We start from the raw sequence: 21540 nt of genomic DNA, 5'->3' as shown, positions 1-21540 counted from the left end.
GATTTGCATGAGATCAGACTCTGTGTGGACAGTGTAAACAGATCTGATAGCCAATAATACATTAGAGTCACAAAATAATAGGAAGCCTAAAACAGGGTGAAGGTAATGACTGTGTGCAGCAGAGCACGCACGGCTCTGGGGATAATGGAACAGCACTGCATCCCTCCTGTGGAGTAAAGGAGTGGACACAGGTCACTCAGGTGAGTGTTTTCTATATAAAAGGGGAATGAAAATGAGAGAGGGATGAAGGGACTGTGTTCTATAAAAGAGAGGAATGAAAGCAGGAGAGAGGGTTAGGGGCTTTCAGGAAAGGTCAGTTCTCAGCAGGGACCACCTCCAGTAGAATCTGTAGAGATCTGTTCACAAAGTCTGCAAAAGAAACCAAGACAATATCTGTCAGATATTTCCCTTGATATTTCTACAAAACATTGTCTGGTTAGACTGAGGCTAGTCTATATTTATTACACTAAACTAAAGACTAAAAACATTGTTTGTATTCAGCCAATTGCAATGATAAAGATGTCCCCTGACCTGAGAGTCTCAGGAGCCACTTGGGCTTGGTGTGGAAGGCAATAAAGATATAATATGCAGGAATTCCTGTGAGCGAGATAGCGAAGCCAATGCCTGTGTTGACCGGGTCGGAGTACAGTGAGAGGAAGACCATGAAGAAGCAGGTGAATGAGAAAACTGCTGGAATGAAAATTGGGACCTGAGGAAGGAGAGAGTCACCCAAAATGACAGCGAGTTTACACTCAGGATAACAAGATTACATTCAGGACAGTAATATTACATTCAGGACAGTTTAGGGTTGGCCGTGGAGGGTTAGGGTTGGCCCTGGAGGGTTAGAGCTGGCCCTGGAGGGTTAGGGTTGGCCCTGGAGGGTTAGGGCTGGCCCTGGAGGGTTAGGGCTGGCCCTGGAGGGTTAGGGTTGGCCCTGGAGGGTTAGGGCTGGCCCTGGAGGGTTAGGGTTGGCCCTGGAGGGTTAGGGCTGGCCCTGGAGGGTTAGGGTTGGCCCTGGAGGGTTAGGGTTGGCCCTGGAGGGTTAGGGTTGGCCCTGAAAGACTTGATTTCCATGATTTTCCATGAGCACGGTGTGTTTACTGGGCCTGAGGCCATTTTACCTTAAAGGGGCGAGGCATGTCGGGCCTTGTATAACGCAGATAGATGAGCCCCACAACAGCCATGCCAATGAAGAGCCAACGCAGGAAGCTCATGAAGTTTAGAAGGCTGTAGATGTCCCCCAGAAATAGGATGAGGATAGTGATGGGGTACTGAAAGGGCATACAAGCATATGTAATGCTTCAATACGACTTAAATACGTACATGCACTACATTAACTCACTCAGACTTAAATACATACACTACATTAACTCAGGCATAAATATATACATTAAAGGGATTTTTGAGTTAGCACGTAAAATTACAGTGGGATCAACTGTATGTGAATGTGATATGTAAGTATATGTAAGTTTGATAAGGAAAATCTAAAATATATTTCAGTGCAATGTATGTGTGTATGTCATGTCTGCACAGCAATCACCAGAATAATCACAGCTGCTATCGGTGTATGTCTGCGAATGTGAATCATAGAGAAAACCTCTGGAAGATGGCCTTCTCGTGATGCTACATAAAACATTCTGCAGAACAAGGAAGAGGTTTGTGTTACAGATCCTAAGAATCACTAGCTGGGCAGCTCAAAGAAGGAATGTACCAGCTTGAATAGGATTTGACAGGAAGAATATGTACTTAAGCTGATATTAACTTTGAACAACACATGGTTATCTAAAATAGATTATTAAGCATTATCTGTGTGGAAAAACCATGTAGAGCAAGTCATTTATGGAAACCAAAGATGGGCATGATTTTGAACACAAAATACATAAGAATTAGAGAGCTAGAGGTCATAGGTCACCTGGAGAATGCAAAAAGGCATCCATTCATAGAACCAAAACAGGACAGAGACACAAATATTGGAACTACCAGAGAGAAGTGCCCCATCAGCTTCTCAGCAAAGGTCTGAGAGAGAGAGAGAGAGAGAGAGAGAGAGGGAGGGAGGAAACCATGCTTTGCTTAAACAAACAAGAACCCAACAATGATTTTTCATTTTCTTCCTTTCTGAACATCATAACAGGTGTGATAAAAAGGCCTCATCTTTCACAGAAAACTAAGTGTTCCTCATAAGTGACATGTGGAGATTAACAGACCATAGATGAGTCCATTACACTGGTCTAATGGGACGAGAAAGCTTTTAGAACATCTCCAAGCCCAGCTGGAGATCTCCACACACACACACACTGCTGCTGCGGCCAGTTAGAGTGAGAGATATATGATTACTGCAGCAAAGTAACAGAGAGACATTAAGAGTAAGCAGCACTATGAAATTACCCTTTCCTGAGTAGGAAGGTGTTGGCTATTACAGTCATTAATGGTAAAGCCGAGCGTGATGGTGCACTTTATTATAGAGGCTGTCTGCCTCTGTCTGCACACACATGGGAAGATAATGGTGTGATAATGGTGTAGAGGATCTTCAGGTACGTGCTTCAGGCTGCTTCTTGATTATAGTGATCAAACTTTTTTGAGGGGATAACAAATGTAAATAAACAAAAATATATATGCTTGCATCATCAAATGGATCTGTTATCCCCTCCCAAGCTGAATTTGCTGATGTTCTTAGCCTGCACTATGTGGTTACGCACCGACTTACCACAGCAACTGCATGTGAGGCGAGCAGCTCCTCTGCTGACATCACTGTATAGTAGGCCACATTAGTCAGCGTGTAGCAGATGGTCACAATCACCATGGAGATGCAGATAGCCAGTGGGACAGTCCTTGAAAAAAAAAACCCTAATCATTCCCCTTTCACTAATGACATAAAAATCACAGTAGATTATTAGATTTCTCTATAATAATTTATGGTCAGAGAAAGCACATGTATTATATGCATTTTATATTGAGCAGCGTTATTAAGTGTGTAGTCTAATTTAAGGCTAGACTTAACCTTTGTGGAGAAAAGGATCTTAAGGCTCATCTAAATGGTGCTTATATGCAAACCTGATCCCTTCTCAAGTTCCACTGAGGTGTTGCTTTTACCTAATGGCTATAGTCACATGTCTGACTTCCTGACTTTCTGTTAACAAGGCATCAGACCTCATCAGACCTGCTAGCTAGGCTTAACATTACAGATGTTCTATCAGGTCGTCAGTGCTTGTCCTGTTAGGTTTAGTCATGTGTCACATGTCCTGTTATCTAAAGTCACATACTTTGTTAGCTAGGCTTAACATGACAGACATACTGTTAACTATAGCTATGTGTCAGACTGCCTGATGAGTATTCCTGTAGTATGTCAGACTTCCTATTAGCGATAGTCATGTGTCAACAATATAAGTACAGATGTTTTAGCAACCAAAAAGCAAAACCAAAATAACAGAACCCATAACCAAAAAAATCAGGCTTTGTGAAAAAGTTAAGTCATTCATTTCAATCATTTGGAAGAATGTTTTGTAAACAGAATATTTCCAGTGTGTATGCATTTGTTCTAGATTTTACTTAAACATTTTGGTTTTTGATTCATCCTCAGTTACGTGTTTTTCAGTTTCGATCACTGTTTCTCAATTGTTTTAAAGGGATTTTGACATGAGGGTCGGATTTATTGAGTCATTGGCTACTAAACAAGTGATTGACACATTGAAGTACAGCCCACCCAAACCCACACCCCTCTAAGTGAGACCCAAACCGCAAGTTTTGTGTGTCATCAGAGCGTTAACCTACCAGCAAAAACAGGTAGCTATCTAATGTCATTTCATACTTTCAAATGGCTGGTAGTAATTTGTTTTAATAATCCACAGTTTGACATTGTATAAAGCTGAAAATAACATTAATGTTGTCTCACACAGCAAGTGGAGAGCAACTGCAGTTGGCGCGCTCTAACTATTATAACATCGTGTGTTATCGCTCTCATGAGATTATAACATCGTGTGTTATCGCTCTCATGAGATTATAACATCGTGTGTTATCGCTCTCATGAGATTATAACATCGTGTGTTATCGCTCTCATGAGATTATAACATTGTGTGTTATCGCTCTCATGAGATTATAATGTCGTGTTATTGCTCTAACGAAATTATAACAGTGTGTCATTGCTCTAACGAGATTGTAATATTGTGTGTTAGCTAGGGTTAGCATGTCGGAGTTTTGTTCTAAATTGTGACCTGCACTGACCGTTCAGGATTGTCCACTTCTTCTGTCACAAAATTCAAATAAAACCTGTAAACAAAAGCAAGAGTTTTAAAACAGACAAGTAAAAACAAATAAAGCTGTCTTATTTTACAGGGTAAACACTAAAGGAGTCAGCAGGGAGATGACGCACCATCCTGCGTAGGCGTACATCCCTGAGTAGAATGCCAAAGGAAGACCCATGAACTCCACCGCACCCACCTCAAATGCATTCTGGAAGTTTTTGGTCTCTCCTAAAACATAACAAACCAAACATGTCACAGCAACATGTAATAGAGCTTGATCGAGGTATGAGAATGAATTTGGGGTTAAATTATTTTTCTTATTGGTCCAGTACTAGTTTTTGAATTAAAGGTAATAACTGAAATAACTGGATAGGTGCTGATGGGAGTGCTTTCTCTTGCATATGTTAGGGGAGTTCCCTCTCACATCACTGCTTAACATTAACAAAGTGATGGTTACCTTTGAACAGCTGATAGAGTCCTGGGATGATGATGATGACCATCGCCAGCAGCTTACTACATGTGAGGAAGATCTGCAGTCTGGCTGTCCAGCTCACGCTCATGCTGTTAATGTACATTACAGCAGCTACAAGGAAGGAAACCAAACCATATCAGTGCTGCATCAAATAGGATCTGCATTCACAAACGCATTACAGGTGAAGGAGTACAGGTCCAGGAACAGCTCTGTGTCCCTGTTTAGCACTGATACCAGACTAACACAGACCCCAGACAAGCAGACATTCTGCAATCACAGGCCCATACATTTAATTAAAATTAAAACTACTGACAGGTGATGAGCCTCGGGTCTTGGAATTCATGTGGATGATGCGTATTGCCTGCCTAAACCTTGTAGACCAAGTACATCCTGTTTTGACAGTGGTGTTCCCTAATGGCAGTGGACTCTTTCAACAGGATAATGGTTCCAAAGAGTTGAAGAGCTTGATTTGACTTGGCCTTGAAATTGTCCATGTATCCGTCTGATGAAGCATCTGTGGGATGCGCTGGAGAAACGAGGCTGATTTGTGGAGGGCTCACCTCACTTACAGGACTTAAAGGACCTGCTGCTGAGGTCTTGGTGCCAGAGGCAACAGGACACCTTCAGAGATCTGTTTTGGTGGCTGAAGGGGGTCCCAAACAATATTAGGCAGGTGGTTTCATGTTATGGCTGATCGATGTACCCTTAAGCACAGCCTAGAGAGAAGGAAAAGGCCCCTATACTGTACTGATATCTCATTTTTAATCTATGCGGATTTTTTAAACATGTTTTTGCTGTTCCATAAAGCAGATTAAATGCATGTGTTGTATTTTAGAATGCTAATTATATACACATGTAGATTGAACTTACTGATTCCGATTGCTGTTGTCAGTTTGATTGCCGTCTCAGGTACTCCGCATGGCATAAAGATTGGCTCCAAAATGTAGCGGCCAAATGCAAGAGCAATCACAGCCAGCCCTGCAGGCCTAAAAGATGAAAAGGAATGATTGTCATTGTAATTCTAAAACAGGCCTGTACATTCTGAGGTTTAGGTCTGTTTCTTTTAGTGCTGTACTGCATTCACAAGGTTTTTCTAGTGGTTTTGGTCCTCTGACGCAGTGGTGGTACCAGGAATTAGATCATTTTCTCTTTTATAAAGAGGTAGGATTTACCCTGCAAGATTTACCCTGCTTTCTGGTGCCCTCTACTGGCTGGACTTACACATTTCTGACATTTAACTATGAATGAATGACATAAGAGAGACTACAGAGTATGTGGCGTATATTTACATACATAGGTACATGCTTATATCCACACACATATATAAAATATTCCATGTGAACAATTTTTAATTGTATGCATTTTATATCTATTAAATGTTTATTTAAGTTCAGCTTACACACACAAACACACATACACACATTCATAATTAAATACATACATACATATACATTTATATCAAATCTGAAGTTTCTATTTAAATCAATTTTGTTTTAGATTTTTCTTTTATTGAATTGCCTCACCTCATGTACAAAATGAGCTCTATAAGTAGCCTTGCTTCACCTTGAGGTCAGATAAGATCAGAACTGAACACACAGTCAGCATGTGTGAAAAAGAAAGGAAGGAAATGTGTCTGATACACCCTGTAAAAGCCAGCAGTGGATTCTTGATGCTTTGGGATATTTTTGCTGCCAGTCGCCCAAGGTCCTTTACGGAGATTGATGGCATCATGAATTCTACCAAGTGCCAGATATTTTAGCTCTCAACCTGGTGGCCTTTGCTAGGGGGATGAGCCATAAACTGACCTGCTAGCACACTGACTCAAAACATATGTCAGAATCAACACAAGAATGTTTCTGGGAACACAAAATAACTGGTTTGCAATCATATTTCAGTCTCCCAACTTATATTCTATTTCAAATCTGGTTTTGAAGAGGAACATAAGAGAATAGTTTGACTGTAAAGGATTTGACATCATTCTGACAATGTTCTGCATGCACTCGTCCCCCCTCAATTCATAAGTGTCCACAACATTTACATTTACATTTACGGCATTTAGCAGACACTCTTATCCATAGCGACTTACAAAAGTGCTTTGTCATTTCCTCATAGAACTAGGCCTGTTAAGTGAGGGGACGATGGTCAGTACGGTTTCTTAGTGCGGTTTTCTTAGAGGTTTCTAGGGGTGCCAGTCATTTTGAAGTTTGTAATTATACTTTATATTTTGTTGGAAAATGCAATAATTACTTTATATATTAATTCATTGCATTCAGGTTTTAAGTTTGAAATATGACTCATTGTATTTTATACATTGATTTTTGTTTGAGTCCATGACATGATTCATTATTTCTCTGTAAATGTTTAGTATGTGCATTTGAGCAGGGCAATTGCTAAATGGTGCTAGATTCCCACACTCAATGTTTGATCCTTAATGCAGATCATTACAGAAAATAAGTGGGTGAAATGGTTACCTACACACACCCACTTGTGTGATATAAACCATTTTTCCCAATCATTTGAACTGATACAGAAAGGTTTACTTAAGGAGCTCATGTCTGGTCTGGAACATGTGAACATTCTGTTGTGCTTTACATAAGTGTCATGACTGTATGTACAATATTTGTTCCAATGCTCTTCACAAGAGAGCTTCCACATGAGAGATGTGTGTGCGCATGTGTGCTTTCGTGTGTGCGCACATGTGCTAGATGTCATGGGGAAATGTGAAATGTTATACTTACCTTATGGCAATCATATCTGCCCACAGTCTCATGAAAGCCATCTGTGGCCCAAAAGCTTCCAGGATGTAGGTGTAGTGACCACCTGACTTCTTAATGCTAGTACCCAGCTCAGCGTAGCACAGAGCTCCTATAACACGGAGATGAGAGAGAGAGAGAGCGCAATCTGTGTGTGTGTGTGTGTATATATATATATATATATATATATATATATATATATATATATATATATATATATATATATATATATATATATATATATATATATATATATAGTACCACCTGCATTTAACTAAGCAAATAGATAAGAGTCTCCCATTGGATAATTACTGTAATTACTGCAGGGGTGACAATGTTTCAGGGGGCAACAAGTTATTTAACCCTAACTGATGCAGTGAGTAGCTTCTCATTTGTTAAACAACCATGTCGAAAGACATATACTGTGGTCGTGGAAAAGATGTTAATCTGTTTCAGAAGGGTCAAATTATTGGCATGCAGCAGAGAAAACATCTAAGGAGATTGCTGGAACTACTAAAATCAGGTTAAGAACTGTCCAACGCATTATTAAAAAGTGGAAGGACAGTGGAGAAACATCATCTACGAGGACGGAATGTGGTCGGAAAAAAATCTTGAATGATCGCGATCGGCGATCATTTAAACGTGTGGTGAAATCAAATTGTAGAAAAACAACAATAGAACTCAAGGATATGTTTAATAGTGAAAGTAAGAGCATTTCCACATGCACAATACGAAGGGAACTCAAGGGATTGGGACTAAACGGCTGTGTAGCCTTAAGAAAACCACTTGTTAGTGAGGCTAACTGGCAAAACCGGCTTCAATTTGCCAGGGAGCATAAAGATTGGACTCTGGAGCAATGGAAGAAAGTTATCTGGTCTGATGACTCCAGATTTACTCTGTTCCAGAGTGATGGGCGCATCAGGGTAAGAAGAGAGGCGGCTGAAGTCATGCACCCATCATGCCTAGTGCCTACTGTACAAGCCTGTGGGGGCAGTGCTATGATCTGGGGTTGCTACAGTTGGTCAGGTGTAGGTTCAGCAACGTTATGTGCCCAAAGAATGAGGTCAGCTGACTACCTGAATATACTGAACCAGATTATTCCATCAATGGATTTTTTCTTCCCTGATGGCTTGGGCATATTCCAAGATGACAATGCCAGGATTCCTCGGGCTCAAATTGTGAAAAAGTGGTTCAGGGAGCATGAGACATAATTTTCACAGAAGGATTGGCCACCACAGAGTCCAGACCTGAACCCCATTAAGAATCTTTGGGATGTGGTTGAGAAGACCTTGCACAGTGGTCCAAATCTCCCATCATCAATACAAGATCTTGGGGAAACATTAATGCAACTCTGGACAGAAATAAATGTGACATTGCAGAAGCTTGTGGAAACGGTGACTCAGCAAATGCCTGCCGTAATCAAAGCTAAAGGTGGTCCAATGAAATATTATTTTGTGTGACCTTTTTTTGGCCAGGCAGTGTATCTGTACTAGTGCTGATAGGCTGGTATATGTAGTGATTCAAACCCTTCATAGTGCAGATAATGAATTGTTTAAATGAGTGAAACAATGAACTTTAATCAACAAATAATCTTGACTGCCAGAATTTCAGATGTCTTTTGGAGCATGTGTTACATTGACAGACATTTGAGGTTGTATATGTGCTTCCAAGGATTTCAGTATTAGCCATCCACTAGGTGGTTAGGGTTAGGGTTAGGGGTTAGTAGGGTTAGGTTAGGGTTAGGGTTAGGTTAGGGTTAGAGTTAGGGATCATCAGTGTCACTGTACACTCTGTTTTTGGTGATCTCAGCTCAGCACACCAGAAGTTTTGATGTGCTTCATACCACAGCATTAGTTACTAACCCTAGTGATCATGTCACTGTCATTGTGTTTCGAATTGTCCACCACCCAAATCACCACCCATGGCTGCCATGGAAACAGACGAGGGGCAGTCTGTATTTGTGCACCTATACAACAAATGTACCTAATAAAGTTATTCACGGCATTTAGCAGACATTTCGGCATTTAGCAGACGCTCTTATCCAGAGCAAAAGTGCTTTGTCATTTAGTCATAGAATACATCCTAGCCAGTAGACTGGGTTAGAGTCCAATATACCAATGATCTAGAATACTGTAGAAATACAGGGATCACTGCTGATGGCTAGAAGTACAAAATACATGAGGTCTATGTTAAACAACAATAAGTGCAATAAACAATAAGTACTAGAGTTTGTTTGACAACATCAGTGCAATAAACAGTACCATACATTTTAAAACCCTGGTTCATGAGTGTGTGCTGAACAGTGTATGCTTCCATATAAAAAAGGTATTGTTGTTGCTGATGTTATCAGAAACATCCACCTTACTTTCAAACATATAAAAATAAATTATTTTAAGACTCTAAAGCAGTAGGCACGACACTAAATCTACAAATCTACGCTGAGTATAGTTTGGAACAGATCACAGAAGTTCACAAGTGGCCAGACCAGAGGGCATAGACATAGTGTTTGGTTACTGGGGGTGTAGGTCACTGGGGGTGTAGCTTCTGCAGAGGACTGGCTACACTCTTGGTGAGAAAAAGCGCATTTCACCAGTAAACCCTGATCCTACAGACAGCAGCACACAAAAGAGCTGAGAAGTGTGAAATACCTTCTGACATACTAATGCACACAAACTGTTAAACAATACTCATGTGACACATATGAATGCACACAGCCATTAACCTCCTGGTTCCGTTAAGAAAATATCATCTAAGGCAATACAAACATGTCTGTGTCTCTCCCTTTTGTACGCATGCACACACATACACATATCCAAAAACCTTTGGCCTTTGTGTACTGATTTTTTACAGAAAGCTTTTTTTATTTCATATTTACTAATTTCACACTGGTGCCATGTTTTGGACTATTAGTGCTGCAGTCTAATACTTAACTGCGGTGCTTAAGTATTGATGTTTAATATTGTTGTAAAGTATTGATCCACCACCACATTTAACTGACACAATAGACAGTGTCCTACATATTACAACCTTACCCCTAACCCTACACGCTACAACCCTATCCCAACCCTTCTCAATACAACCCTACCCCTAACCCTACATGCTACAACCCTACCCCTAACCCTACATGCTACAACCTTACCCCTAACCCTACACATTACAACCCTACCCCTAACCCTACACGCTACAACCTTACCCCTAACCCTACACACTACAACCCTACCCCTAACCCTACACGCTACAACCCTACCCCTAACCCTACACGCTACAACCTTACCCCTAACCCTACACACTACAACCTTACCCCTAACCCTACACGCTACAACCCTACCCCTAACCCTACACATTACAACCCTAACCCTAACCCTACCCCAACCCTTCTCAATACAACCTTACCCCTAACCCTACGCGCTACAACCCTACCCCTAACCCTACACACTACAACCTTACCCCTAACCCTACACGCTACAACCCTATCCCAACCCTTCTCAATACAACCCTACCCCTAACCCTACACGCTACAACCTTACCCCTAACCCTACACGCTACAACCCTATCCCAACCCTTCTCAATACAACCCTACCCCTAACCCTACACGCTACAACCTTACCCCTAACCCTACACATTACAACCTTACCCCTAACCCTACACGCTACAACCCTATCCCAACCCTTCTCAATACAACCCTACCCCTAACCCTACACACTACAACCTTACCCCTAACCCTACACGCTACAACCCTACCCCTAACCCTACACGCTACAACCTTACCCCTAACCCTACACACTACAACCTTACCCCTAACCCTACACGCTACAACCCTACCCCTAACCCTACACATTACAACCCTAACCCTAACCCTACCCCAACCCTTCTCAATACAACCTTACCCCTAACCCTACGCACTACAACCCTACCCCTAACCCTACACACTACAACCTTACCCCTAACCCTACACGCTACAACCCTATCCCAACCCTTCTCAATACAACCCTACCCCTAACCCTACACGCTACAACCTTACCCCTAACCCTACACATTACAACCTTACCCCTAACCCTACACGCTACAACCCTATCCCAACCCTTCTCAATACAACCCTACCCCTAACCCTACACGCTACAACCTTACCCCTAACCCTACACATTACAACCTTACCCCTAACCCTACACGCTACAACCCTATCCCAACCCTTCTCAATACAACCCTACCCCTAACCCTACACGCTACAACCCTTCCCCAACCCTACACATTACAACCCTACCCCTAACCCTACATGCTACAACCCTACCCCTAACCCTACACATTACAACCCTAACCCTAACCCTACCCCTAACCCTACACATTACAACCCTAACCCTAACCTTACCCCTAACCCTACGCGCTACAACCCTAAACCTAACCCTATCCCAACCCTTCTCAATACAACCTTACCCCTAACCCTACGCGCTACAACCCTAACCCTAACCCTATTCCTTACATCTTATCCTGCTCCTTTGGACAACAGCTGTTTGGTGTGAACAATTCATTAATTCATAGAAAATTAATGAAAATAATTTGAAAACTGTCAAGTGAAGTGAAACACAGACACCTGCTATCGGGCTCCATAAGAAAGTTACAGTAACAGTTTTTATGTTCGGATTTTGCAATAGATTTAATTTATGTTGTTGTTATATACATTTTAATAATGTGATTCACAATTTGGAAGTAAAGTTTGAAATACTCTGAATTGTTTCCTAGACATTCACTAAATAAGATGTAGTGAGTGCCAAGACTCCACTCCCAGTCCCTCGTGCTGAGAGAAGTTGATAAACAACTACAGTAGTAACACAGTGAAAGGACGAGAAAAATGGGTCCTGTTCCTTTAAGAGCCCCGGGCCTTCCCACAGTGTGTAGCACAGTGAGTGGCACTAGGCTAACGATATGGAACAGCAGTGACCAGACACACGTGTGTCGTGGCTGAGAGCTTTTCCTACTCATAAGCACGTGTTGAATCTCCCTGCAGTTCCTTATTGTTCATGAAACCTCTAGGTTTTGATTAAACAAACTCATGTTTTTACCGAAGGAATGTTTGACGTGGTTGTGTGTGTGTGTGTCACTCACCAAACAGAGAGAGGACCCCACATGTTACCCATACCACCAGTGACATCCCCACACTGCCAGAGTTTTTCAGGATCCCCTTTGGTGAGATAAAGATTCCTGCTCCAATGATAGTCCCAACAATAATAGAGATTCCACGGAGCACCGTAACCTTCCTCTTCAGTTCCACCTTACACGGACCTGGATCCAGACTCTGACCTGGAGCTGTATCCTGGCATGTACTGTCCACTACCGGATGGGGGTGTTCCGAATTCCACTCCGAAATCATGATGTCCTGTTCATGAGGTGAAAACACTGTTTTTCTGGTCATCTTTACCAATCAGGCACTTGCTCGCTCACACACACACACACACACTTGCTCACACACTACTCAGTAAGCTGCCAGCTGGTGTTTATATCCTCTTCCCTGGATGTTCTGTGATGGTAAGCAAACATTTATACAATGTCTCCACTCTAACTGATTCTGCCATTGGTAGTTAAGGACCAACTAACCCAACCCCCCTCTCTCTCTCTCTCTCTCTCTCTCTCTCTCTCTCCCTCTCTCTCTCTCCCTCTCTCTCTCTCTCTCTCTCTCTCTCTCTCTCTCTCTCTCTCTCTCTCTCTCTCACTCTCTCTCTCTCTCTCACTCTCCCTCTCACACATGCACATTCTTTCTCTTTTACTGCCGTGATCCTCTCTTCTCTGCCCTTTCATTTGGGTTTCTTACCCAGAGCTGCCGTTGGTGGGGAGAAGCCCGTGGAGGAAATGTTCAGCGATGCTGCAAAGTTGGAGTTCCCCGCTGTCACCTGCCATGTAAAACTTTATTTAAACACTTCAATTTCCTTCCTCTTTTTCTCTGCCTTTATCTCACAGCTCTCCCTCCCTCTCTCTCTCTCTCTCTCTCTCTCTCGCTCTCTCCCTCCCTCCCTCCCTCCCTCCCTCTCTCTCTATCTCCCTCTCGCTCTCTCTCTCTCCCTCCCTCCCTCCCTCCCTCCCTCTCTCTCTATCTCTCTCTCTCTCTCTCTTGTTGTTTATGAGCCCTGGTTACTGTTGAGCACAAGCCAAAAGGCAAATTCTTTTTCAATGAAAGCTACAAAGCTACAGGGTTCACTAACAACACACAAAAAAAGGATAAAATTGGGTTTCTAGGTCAAATATTAAAATATAAAAGCAAATTCAGTAGTCAGTAAAAGCCTTTGAAGTGCATACAACCAATTTTGTGTGCGTGTGTGTGTGTGTGTGTGTGTGTGTGTGTGTAGTTCCTGAAGAACAAAACTAAGAAGAATAATGCAACATTTCATCAGCTCTAGCCTCTATAGCCCCACCCCCAAACTTATTATAGCCCCACCCCAAACTTACTATAGCCCCACCCCCAAACTTACTATAGCCCCACCCCCAAGCTTACTATAGCCCCACTTCCAAGCTTACTATAGCCCCACCCCCAAGCTTACTATACCCCCACTTCCAAACTTACTATAGCCCCACCCCCAAACTTACTATACCCCCACTTCCAAACTTACTATAGCCCCACCCCAAGCTTACATAGTACCACGTCCAAACTTACTATAGCCCCACCCCCAAACTTACTATAGCCACACCCCCAAACTTACTATAGTACCACCCCCAAACTTACCAAAGATACCAACTTATTTCTGCATGACGTGCTGCTCATAGTCGTGGTCAGGAACAACTTGAAGATGTTACCAAGGTTGTTTTGTAGCTATAAAAAGTGCTCATCGCTGATTGGCTGGGGTTAAAAGTGCCCATCGCTGATTGGCTGGGGTTGACACTGGCGCATTGAGGCTGTTAATTGGTGCCTCCGTGACACCTGACTGTTCAGACTCGCTTTTATCAGCAGCGTAGTCATCAAGTGTATTGGCTCATTTAGCCATTTCTATGCAGTGACCAACCTGCTTTTACTATGTAACTTTTACTATGTATATAATCTGTGCATAGATAGATTTCATTAGCTTGTAGTTGTACTAAGCAATGACTAAATGTCTCTGTCTGTCTGTCTGTCTGTCTGTCTGTCTGTCTATCTATCTATCTATCTATCTATCTATCTATCTATCTATCATCTATCTGTCTATCATTTCTGGAGAGAAACATTACAGGCACAGCCTGTAATCTGTTAATTGTCACTATTCTAATTGTTATCACTACTCATTGGCCCCTTGCTGTGGTGGAGATCAGTCTCTACTTAAAGAGCTCAGTGTATTTATAGTAGAGTTTTGACAAATGTCAAGATTCTGTTACTAAAGTAAGTTGATTAACATTTTAGGGGAGGCAAACATTAAGACATTTTAATGGTCTTAACTAAAGTGATTGTTAATGGGCTTTCCTTACCTTCAAGCTTTGGTTCTTCTTGGTTAAGGTAAACCTAACCCAAACCTGTTCTGCTGGGTCAAGGTTAACTATATCATCACCTGTTGCAGCGTTTTCCGTCAGGCCGGTGCTTTAGCCAAATGAGGATCACGACAACAGGGATACAGAGAATATTGTTTCCATATGCCATCAAACTCATGGAGTTATATATCACAATGCACATAACTGCCTATAATTCATATAATTACACACATAAACATTTAATCTTGATCTTGACATAGTACTTCACCTTTATCTGCCCTACTTTTTTACTATGGTGGTGTCCATTGTCATCCAGAGGAGGATGCCCCCCTTTGAGTTTTGGATCCTCTCAAGGTCTCTTCCTCGTGCTCTAGGGAGATTTTCCTTGCCACTGTTGCCCTTGGCTTGCCCACTGGGGGCTTGGACTTGGACATTTGTAAAGATGCTTTGTGACAATGGCTGTTGTAAAAAGCACTATAGAAATAAATTTGACTTGTAAGGTTTAAGTATGACTGTGTGTGTGTGTGTGTGTGTGTGTGTGTGTGTGTGTGTGTGTGTGAACAAATTCCTTGAATGTGTAAGCATACTTGGCAAATAAAGACTGAATCTAATTATAATTATGAATCAATTGGTTTCAACCAGTGTATAAGAGAATTCACACAGTCTGGTGGACATACACTTGATTTAGTACTGATGTACGGTGTAGACATAGAGACCCCAGTCTGATGGCATATCAAACCATTCCCTCAAATTTTATTTGAACTACATATGAACCACAATATAGTGATCTTGCTTCGCTACCACACCAGATGCACAATCACGTCAGACACTGCATCTAGATTTATTGCAAATCTCCCAGATTTATCATTTTTGTCTGGGATACCTTCAAACCCCACAGATTAATTGATTGAATGCTTAGAATCAGTATTTCACTGCACACTCAATGATCCACTCACTCAACTTATGAATAAAAAATTAAGCCCAAAAAAATTTGTACCATGGTATAATGAACACATTCTCCATTTAAAGCAAAACACTCAAAAAATGTAAATGGCGCCACACAAAACTTCCAGCTTGTATGGAAGGAGAGTAGAGAAAGGCACTTAAGTAGGAATAAAACTGACACCAAAGCTCAGATTACACCATCACATAGTGGTAATGAGTTCCTGATTAAGCACATTAGAAATAACATTTATGTTATTAATGTGACAGTTGGCAGTTACCTAGATATCAGTACAACCACACCAATAAAGACTCTAGAATCCTTTACTGCTATTCAAGAACCAGAACTTGCATCTCTGATCTTGCGCTCAAAATCTGATTTTGCTCTCCACTTGCTTACTAGATTCACTATCCACACACTTTCTTAAAGAAATCCTACCTGAAGTAATTGAACCTTTACTAAATGTAATAAACTCCTCTTTGATCCTTGGCTAAGTACCTAAATCAGTCCAATTAGCAATAATTAGACCACTTATCAAAAAATCTAACCTCAACCCATGTCAGCTGTCAAACTACAGGCCGATCTCAAACCTTCCCTTTATTTCCAAGATCCTAGAAAAATCAGTAGCTCAGCAGCTAAGGTCAAATCTGAATCAGAACCAGACATATGAAGTCTTTCAGGCAGGGTTTAGGCCTAATCACAGTATGGAGACAGCACTAATTAAAGTAGTTAATAACCTGTTGTTTGCTTCTGTCCAGGGTTATGTCTCTTTGCTTATATTACTTGATCTGAGTACATCATTTGATACTATAGATCACAACATTTTATTAGATAGATTTGAAAATATTTTTGGGATCAGGGCAACAGCCCTTTCCTGGTTTAAATATTATTTAGTCATTTGTTATTAGTTTATCAACATAAATGGGGACTTTTCAGCATACACCAAGGTCAGCTATGGTGTCCCACAAGGATCTGTTTCAGGGCCCCTGCTTTTTAAAATATATATATGCTACCTCTAGGTAGCATATATACATAAACTCTGCTATACTGATATTGAACCACGGACAAATATCATCTTAATATTTTTGAGGAATTACAGCATAAACCTTGATGGTCTCCCAGTCACACTTTAACAGTTAAAGATCTTGGAGTTATTATGGATCGCAGTCTCTCATTCAAAGCTCATGGACCGCCTTTCTCCATTTCAAAAATTAGGAACATGCTCTCCTCACATGATGCAAAAAAGCTAGTCCATGCATTTACCACTTCCAGATTGGACTATTGTAATTTCTTACTATCTGGCTGTACCGTTAAGTGCCTAAACAAGCTCCTGCTAGTTCAAAATGCAGCAGCCAGAGTTCTTACTAGAACCAGAACATTTGATCACATCATTCCTATCTTGGCTATGTTACATTGGCTCCCAGTTAAATTTCACATTGTTTATGAAATACTTCTAATGACCTACAAAGCACTGTCCAAAAGATTGTACAAAGTCTTGCCCCACAGTACCTTAGAGAATTCCTAGTATTAGTATTATGTAGTATTCCCATATTATAGAATAACCTTCCTTTAAATGTTCCTTTAAATATTCAAGGCTAGGCTGAAAACCTATCTGTACAGTCAAGCATTTTATTAACTACTTCCCATCTTGGGTAAATCTGGGGGTCCATGGGCACTGAGAGTTCTGGTAAACTGGGATGTTATGATGCTGTCACTTCACCTCTCTTTTGTCACTCAAGTTTGTTGACTGAGAGTGGTGTAGTGCTGATGTGCCAGGGTGCCTCATACCTGTGTTTCCTTCTGGCTCTTTCCTTTTAGCTGTGCTACCATAGCTGGAATCCATGTTTGTACATTACAGTTCAATAATTTAAACTCCCTCATACCTGGACATGCCTAATAATCTATTCTCTCTTTCTGCAGAGGCTGGACAGGGACTGCTAAGATGAAAATAAAAAGCATATTTTGCTACACCTGCATTCAACATTTGATCCTTTGGGTGTGATGAAGCATGGAAGAGGAAGGAAAAGAGGTGAGGGGGAATCACGTCTCCAGATCTGTGCACTGAATGCACTCAGACTGAACACTATCATTAGTGTCACATGCCCAGAATGTGACCCTCATTCAAGAAGAGAGAGGAGGTGATCTCTCTAAGAGAGAGGGGGTGATCTCTCTCTGGAGTGTGACGGCCCACTCTCTAAGAAAGAGGAGGTGATCTCTCTCTGGAGTGTGACGGCCCACTCTCTAAAAGAGAGGAGGTGATCTCTCTAAGGGAGAGGAGGTGATCTCTCTAAGAGAGAGGAGATGATCTCTCTCTAGAGTGTGACGGCCCACTCTCTAAAAGAGAGGAGGTGATCTCTCTAAGGGAGAGGAGGTGATCTCTCTAAGAGAGAGGAGGTGATCTCTCTCTAGAGTGTGATGGCCCACTCTCTAAGGGAGAGGAGGTGATCTCTCTAAGAGAGAGGGGGTGATCTCTCTCTAGAGTGTAACGGCCCACTCTCTAAAAGAGAGGAGGTGATCTCTCTAAGAGAGAGGAGGTGATTGCTCTAAGAGAGAGGAGGTGATTTCTCTCTGGAGTGTGACGGCCCACTCTCTAAAAGAGAGGAGGTGATCTCTCTAAGAGAGAGGAGGTGATTTCTCTAAGAGAGAGGAGGTGATTTCTCTCTGGAGTGTGACGGCCCACTCTCTAAAAGAGAGGAGGTGATCTCTCTAAGAGAGAGGAGGTGATTTCTCTAAGAGAGAGGAGGTGATCCACCCTCTATTTCTTGTCCTCCTCTAGCAGTGCACGTCTGTCATACAACAGTGCAGGACAGATGCCTTCATTGTTTCATGACTACCTACCCAGCAGTGGGTGAAGGGATGTGAGAGGCCAAAGAAGGAATGGAGACCAAGTGATGTACTTACTTTGGAAAAATTGTTGTCTGTTGCAGAGCTCATGTTGTGGAGAACAGCCTGGGGATAGACTGAGACTGAAAATGAGAGTCTGGCAAGAGAATCAGCAATTTGTCTCATGAAAATGGCAAAGCTGCCTTGCTCATGCATGTGAGATTAGCTTGTTCTGTTTTTTTGTGTTTATTGTGTGTTTGCTGAAATGCCTCTTGTTGGCTCAAAAAGCTAAGAGGAGACAGAGAGACCAGGCCTTTTATGTTAGCATGAATAAAACATTCCAGCTCACTCTGCTACCTAATGGTAATCTATTTTGTGAAAGGCTCCCACTATTTATTCATTTATTTATTTCTATATTTATTTGTTCAATGTGACAATCATTTAATTATGTTGTCAATTTTTTTAAGCAGCAATGAGGACATTTGTAAATGTGAATAATTTTATAGAGCAAGTTAGCTGTGACCAGGAGTGGTTGGCTTCGTTATAAAAGCATAAGAGTAATTATTTCTGAGTGCACAGCAGGGGGCGCTAGAGAAACACACAGTATTACAGCGGGTACAGCAGAGGGCGCTAGAGAAGCACACAGTATTACAGATGGCACAGTAGAGGGCGCTAGAGAAATAAACAGTACTACAGACAGCGCAGCAGAGGGTGCTAGAGAAATACACAGTATTACAGAGGGCACAGCAGAGGGCACTAGAGAAGCACACAGTACTACAGACAGCGCAGCAGAGGGTGCTAGAGAAACACGGTATTACAGAGGGCGCTAGAGAAGCACACAGTACTACAGACAGCGCAGCAGAGGGCGCTAGAGAAATACACAGTATTACAGAGGGCACAGCAGAGGGCGCTAGAGAAACACCTTCCCTTCTGGGCTCAGTATCCGTAAACAGGACACACCCTTCAGGACCTTCAGCACCTGTGGCTGATGATGGCAGTGGTGGGCATAGCGAATTGGATGAGGAGAGGGAGGGGCTTGTGGATGTGGGAGGGGCTTGTGGGTGTAGATGGACAATATATAGAAGTGAAATTGAAACATGTATTCATTAATAATATCTGTACTGTATTATATTAAATTCATTAATAACATATATTTATTAATAATACCTGTACTGTATTTTACTATTTTCATTAATAGCATATAGTCATTTAATGATACCTGTATTGTATTATATTCATTAATATTATATAGTCTTTAAAAATACCTGTATTGTATTATATTAATGCAATTATTTATAATGTTTTCTTTCATTTAAAATTTACGGCAGGGCTTTAGTGTTCTTAAAGAGTGGTATGGTTGGTATAGCCTACATATACAGTGAAGCAAAATAATACAGAATAATACTATAACACAAAATAATACTACATACAGGTATACAGTGCAACAAAATGTAGATCCTCCAGGACCATGGAGGAAGAATACAAGTGTAAACAATAAATATGAACTACAGGACAAATGAGATATGGGGCAACACTGAGCAGTGCATGACACTGAGTGGTTGCATACACGTACCATAGTGAGACATTTTATCATACAGCAGTCACTGATGTAACAGCCAGCGCACTAATTTAAGAACACAGTATTATTAAATGGAATACAGTGCATTGTTGAATATTTGTTGTCGGTCTCTGGGAGTTGAGGAGTCTGATGACATGGAGGGAGAAACACACAGTCTGGCTGTGAAAGCTTCGTTACCTCCTCCCTGACGGTAGGAGAGAGAAGAGTGTGTGTGAGGGGTGTGTAGAATCAGCCACAATGCTGGGAGCTTTACGTAAGCAGCGTGTGCTATAAATGTCCTTGATGGTGGGGAGAGGGACCCCCATGATGTTCTTGGCTGTCCCCAAACCAGGCAGTACCCCTGTAGAACATGGTGATGTGGGTGCTGTCTACTGCCCCCTGTAGAACATGGTGATGTGGGTGCTGTCTACTGCCCACTGTAGAACGTGGTGAGGGTGCTGTCTACTGCCCTCTGTAGAACGTGGTGCGGGTGCTCTCTACTGCCCCCTGTAGAACGTGATGTGGGTGCTGTCTACTGCCCACTGTAGAACATGGTGCGGGTGCTGTCTACTGCCCCCTTTAGAACATGGTGCGGGTGCTGTCTACTGCCCCCTGTAGAACATGGTGCGGGTGCTGTCTACTGCCCCCTGTAGAACATGGTGCGGGTGCTGTCTACTGCTCCCTGTAGAACATGGTGAGGGTGCTGTCTACTGCCCCCTTTAGAACATGGTGCGGGTGCTCTTTACTGCCTCCTGTAGAACATGGTGAGGGTGCTGTCTACTGCCCCCTGTAGAACATGGTGAGGGTGCGCTCTACTGCCCCCTGTAGAACATGGTGCGGGTGCTCTCTACTGCCCCCTGTAGAACATGGTGCGGGTGCTGTCTACTGCCCCCTGTAGAACATGGTGCGGGTGCTGTCTACTGCTCCCTGTAGAACATGGTGAGGGTGCTGTCTACTGCCCCCTTTAGAACATGGTGCGGGTGCTCTTTACTGCCTCCTGTAGAACATGGTGAGGGTGCTGTCTACTGCCCCCTGTAGAACATGGTGAGGGTGCGCTCTACTGCCCCCTGTAGAACATGGTGAGGGTGCGCTCTACTGCCCCCTGTAGAACATGGTGAGGATGGTGGGAGGGGGAAGTGGAGTCCCTGCTGGAGTTCCTGCTGGAGTTCCTGCTGGATTTTCTTGTCTATGGAGCTGGCATTGAGGGTCCAGGTGAGCTTCCACAGAGGAGCTGTCAATATTGATTGGAGAGTGAATATTGATAGGAGAGTGATTGAGAGAGATTGTCAAATAGTAAATATAACTTCAGCTGCTTGTTGGACTACCCACAA

The 21540-nt window shown here is 42.3% G+C and overlaps 1 protein-coding gene and 2 long non-coding RNA genes across 5 annotated transcripts in view; 2 read left to right on the top strand and 1 right to left on the bottom strand.

Annotated features, from left to right (window-relative positions):
• slc7a11 (solute carrier family 7 member 11) overlaps positions 1-13420 on the bottom strand; it is a 14753-nt gene extending 1333 nt beyond the window's left edge. Inside the window, exons 1-13 of one of the 3 annotated variants that reach the window (XM_035532335.2) lie at positions 13267-13420; positions 12564-12834; positions 7449-7575; positions 5581-5696; positions 4696-4821; positions 4367-4466; positions 4219-4263; positions 2705-2828; positions 1913-2016; positions 1541-1637; positions 1122-1271; positions 532-709; positions 1-369 (exon numbers count right to left, since the gene is read on the bottom strand). The exon at positions 1-369 is cut by the window's left edge and continues 1333 nt beyond it. In XM_035532335.2, the coding sequence (XP_035388228.1) occupies positions 314-369; positions 532-709; positions 1122-1271; positions 1541-1637; positions 1913-2016; positions 2705-2828; positions 4219-4263; positions 4367-4466; positions 4696-4821; positions 5581-5696; positions 7449-7575; positions 12564-12828 (1488 nt within the window). In that variant the 5' untranslated portion in view covers positions 12829-12834; positions 13267-13420 and the 3' untranslated portion in view covers positions 1-313. Of the gene's footprint in view, positions 370-531; positions 710-1121; positions 1272-1540; positions 1638-1912; positions 2017-2704; positions 2829-4218; positions 4264-4366; positions 4467-4695; positions 4822-5580; positions 5697-7448; positions 7576-12563; positions 13236-13266 lie in introns of those variants that run through there. The other 2 variants (XM_027029360.3, XM_081699025.1) reach the window with 2 other exon arrangements.
• LOC145651695 (uncharacterized) lies at positions 1558-4456 on the top strand. Its single transcript, XR_014117600.1, has 3 exons — positions 1558-1655; positions 3624-3780; positions 4330-4456. It is a non-coding gene; the product is annotated as an uncharacterized LOC145651695 (long non-coding RNA).
• LOC145651694 (uncharacterized) lies at positions 13266-18858 on the top strand. Its single transcript, XR_014117599.1, has 3 exons — positions 13266-13352; positions 17749-17857; positions 18756-18858. It is a non-coding gene; the product is annotated as an uncharacterized LOC145651694 (long non-coding RNA).
• The last annotated feature ends 2682 nt before the right edge of the window (positions 18859-21540 follow it).

The sequence above is a fragment of the Electrophorus electricus genome, chromosome 16 (genome assembly GCF_041902795.1).
Source record: "Electrophorus electricus isolate QZ-2024a chromosome 16, ASM4190279v1, whole genome shotgun sequence".
Taxonomy (NCBI): Eukaryota; Metazoa; Chordata; class Actinopteri; order Gymnotiformes; family Gymnotidae; genus Electrophorus; species Electrophorus electricus.
This window is presented reverse-complemented; position numbering and strand designations above follow the sequence as displayed.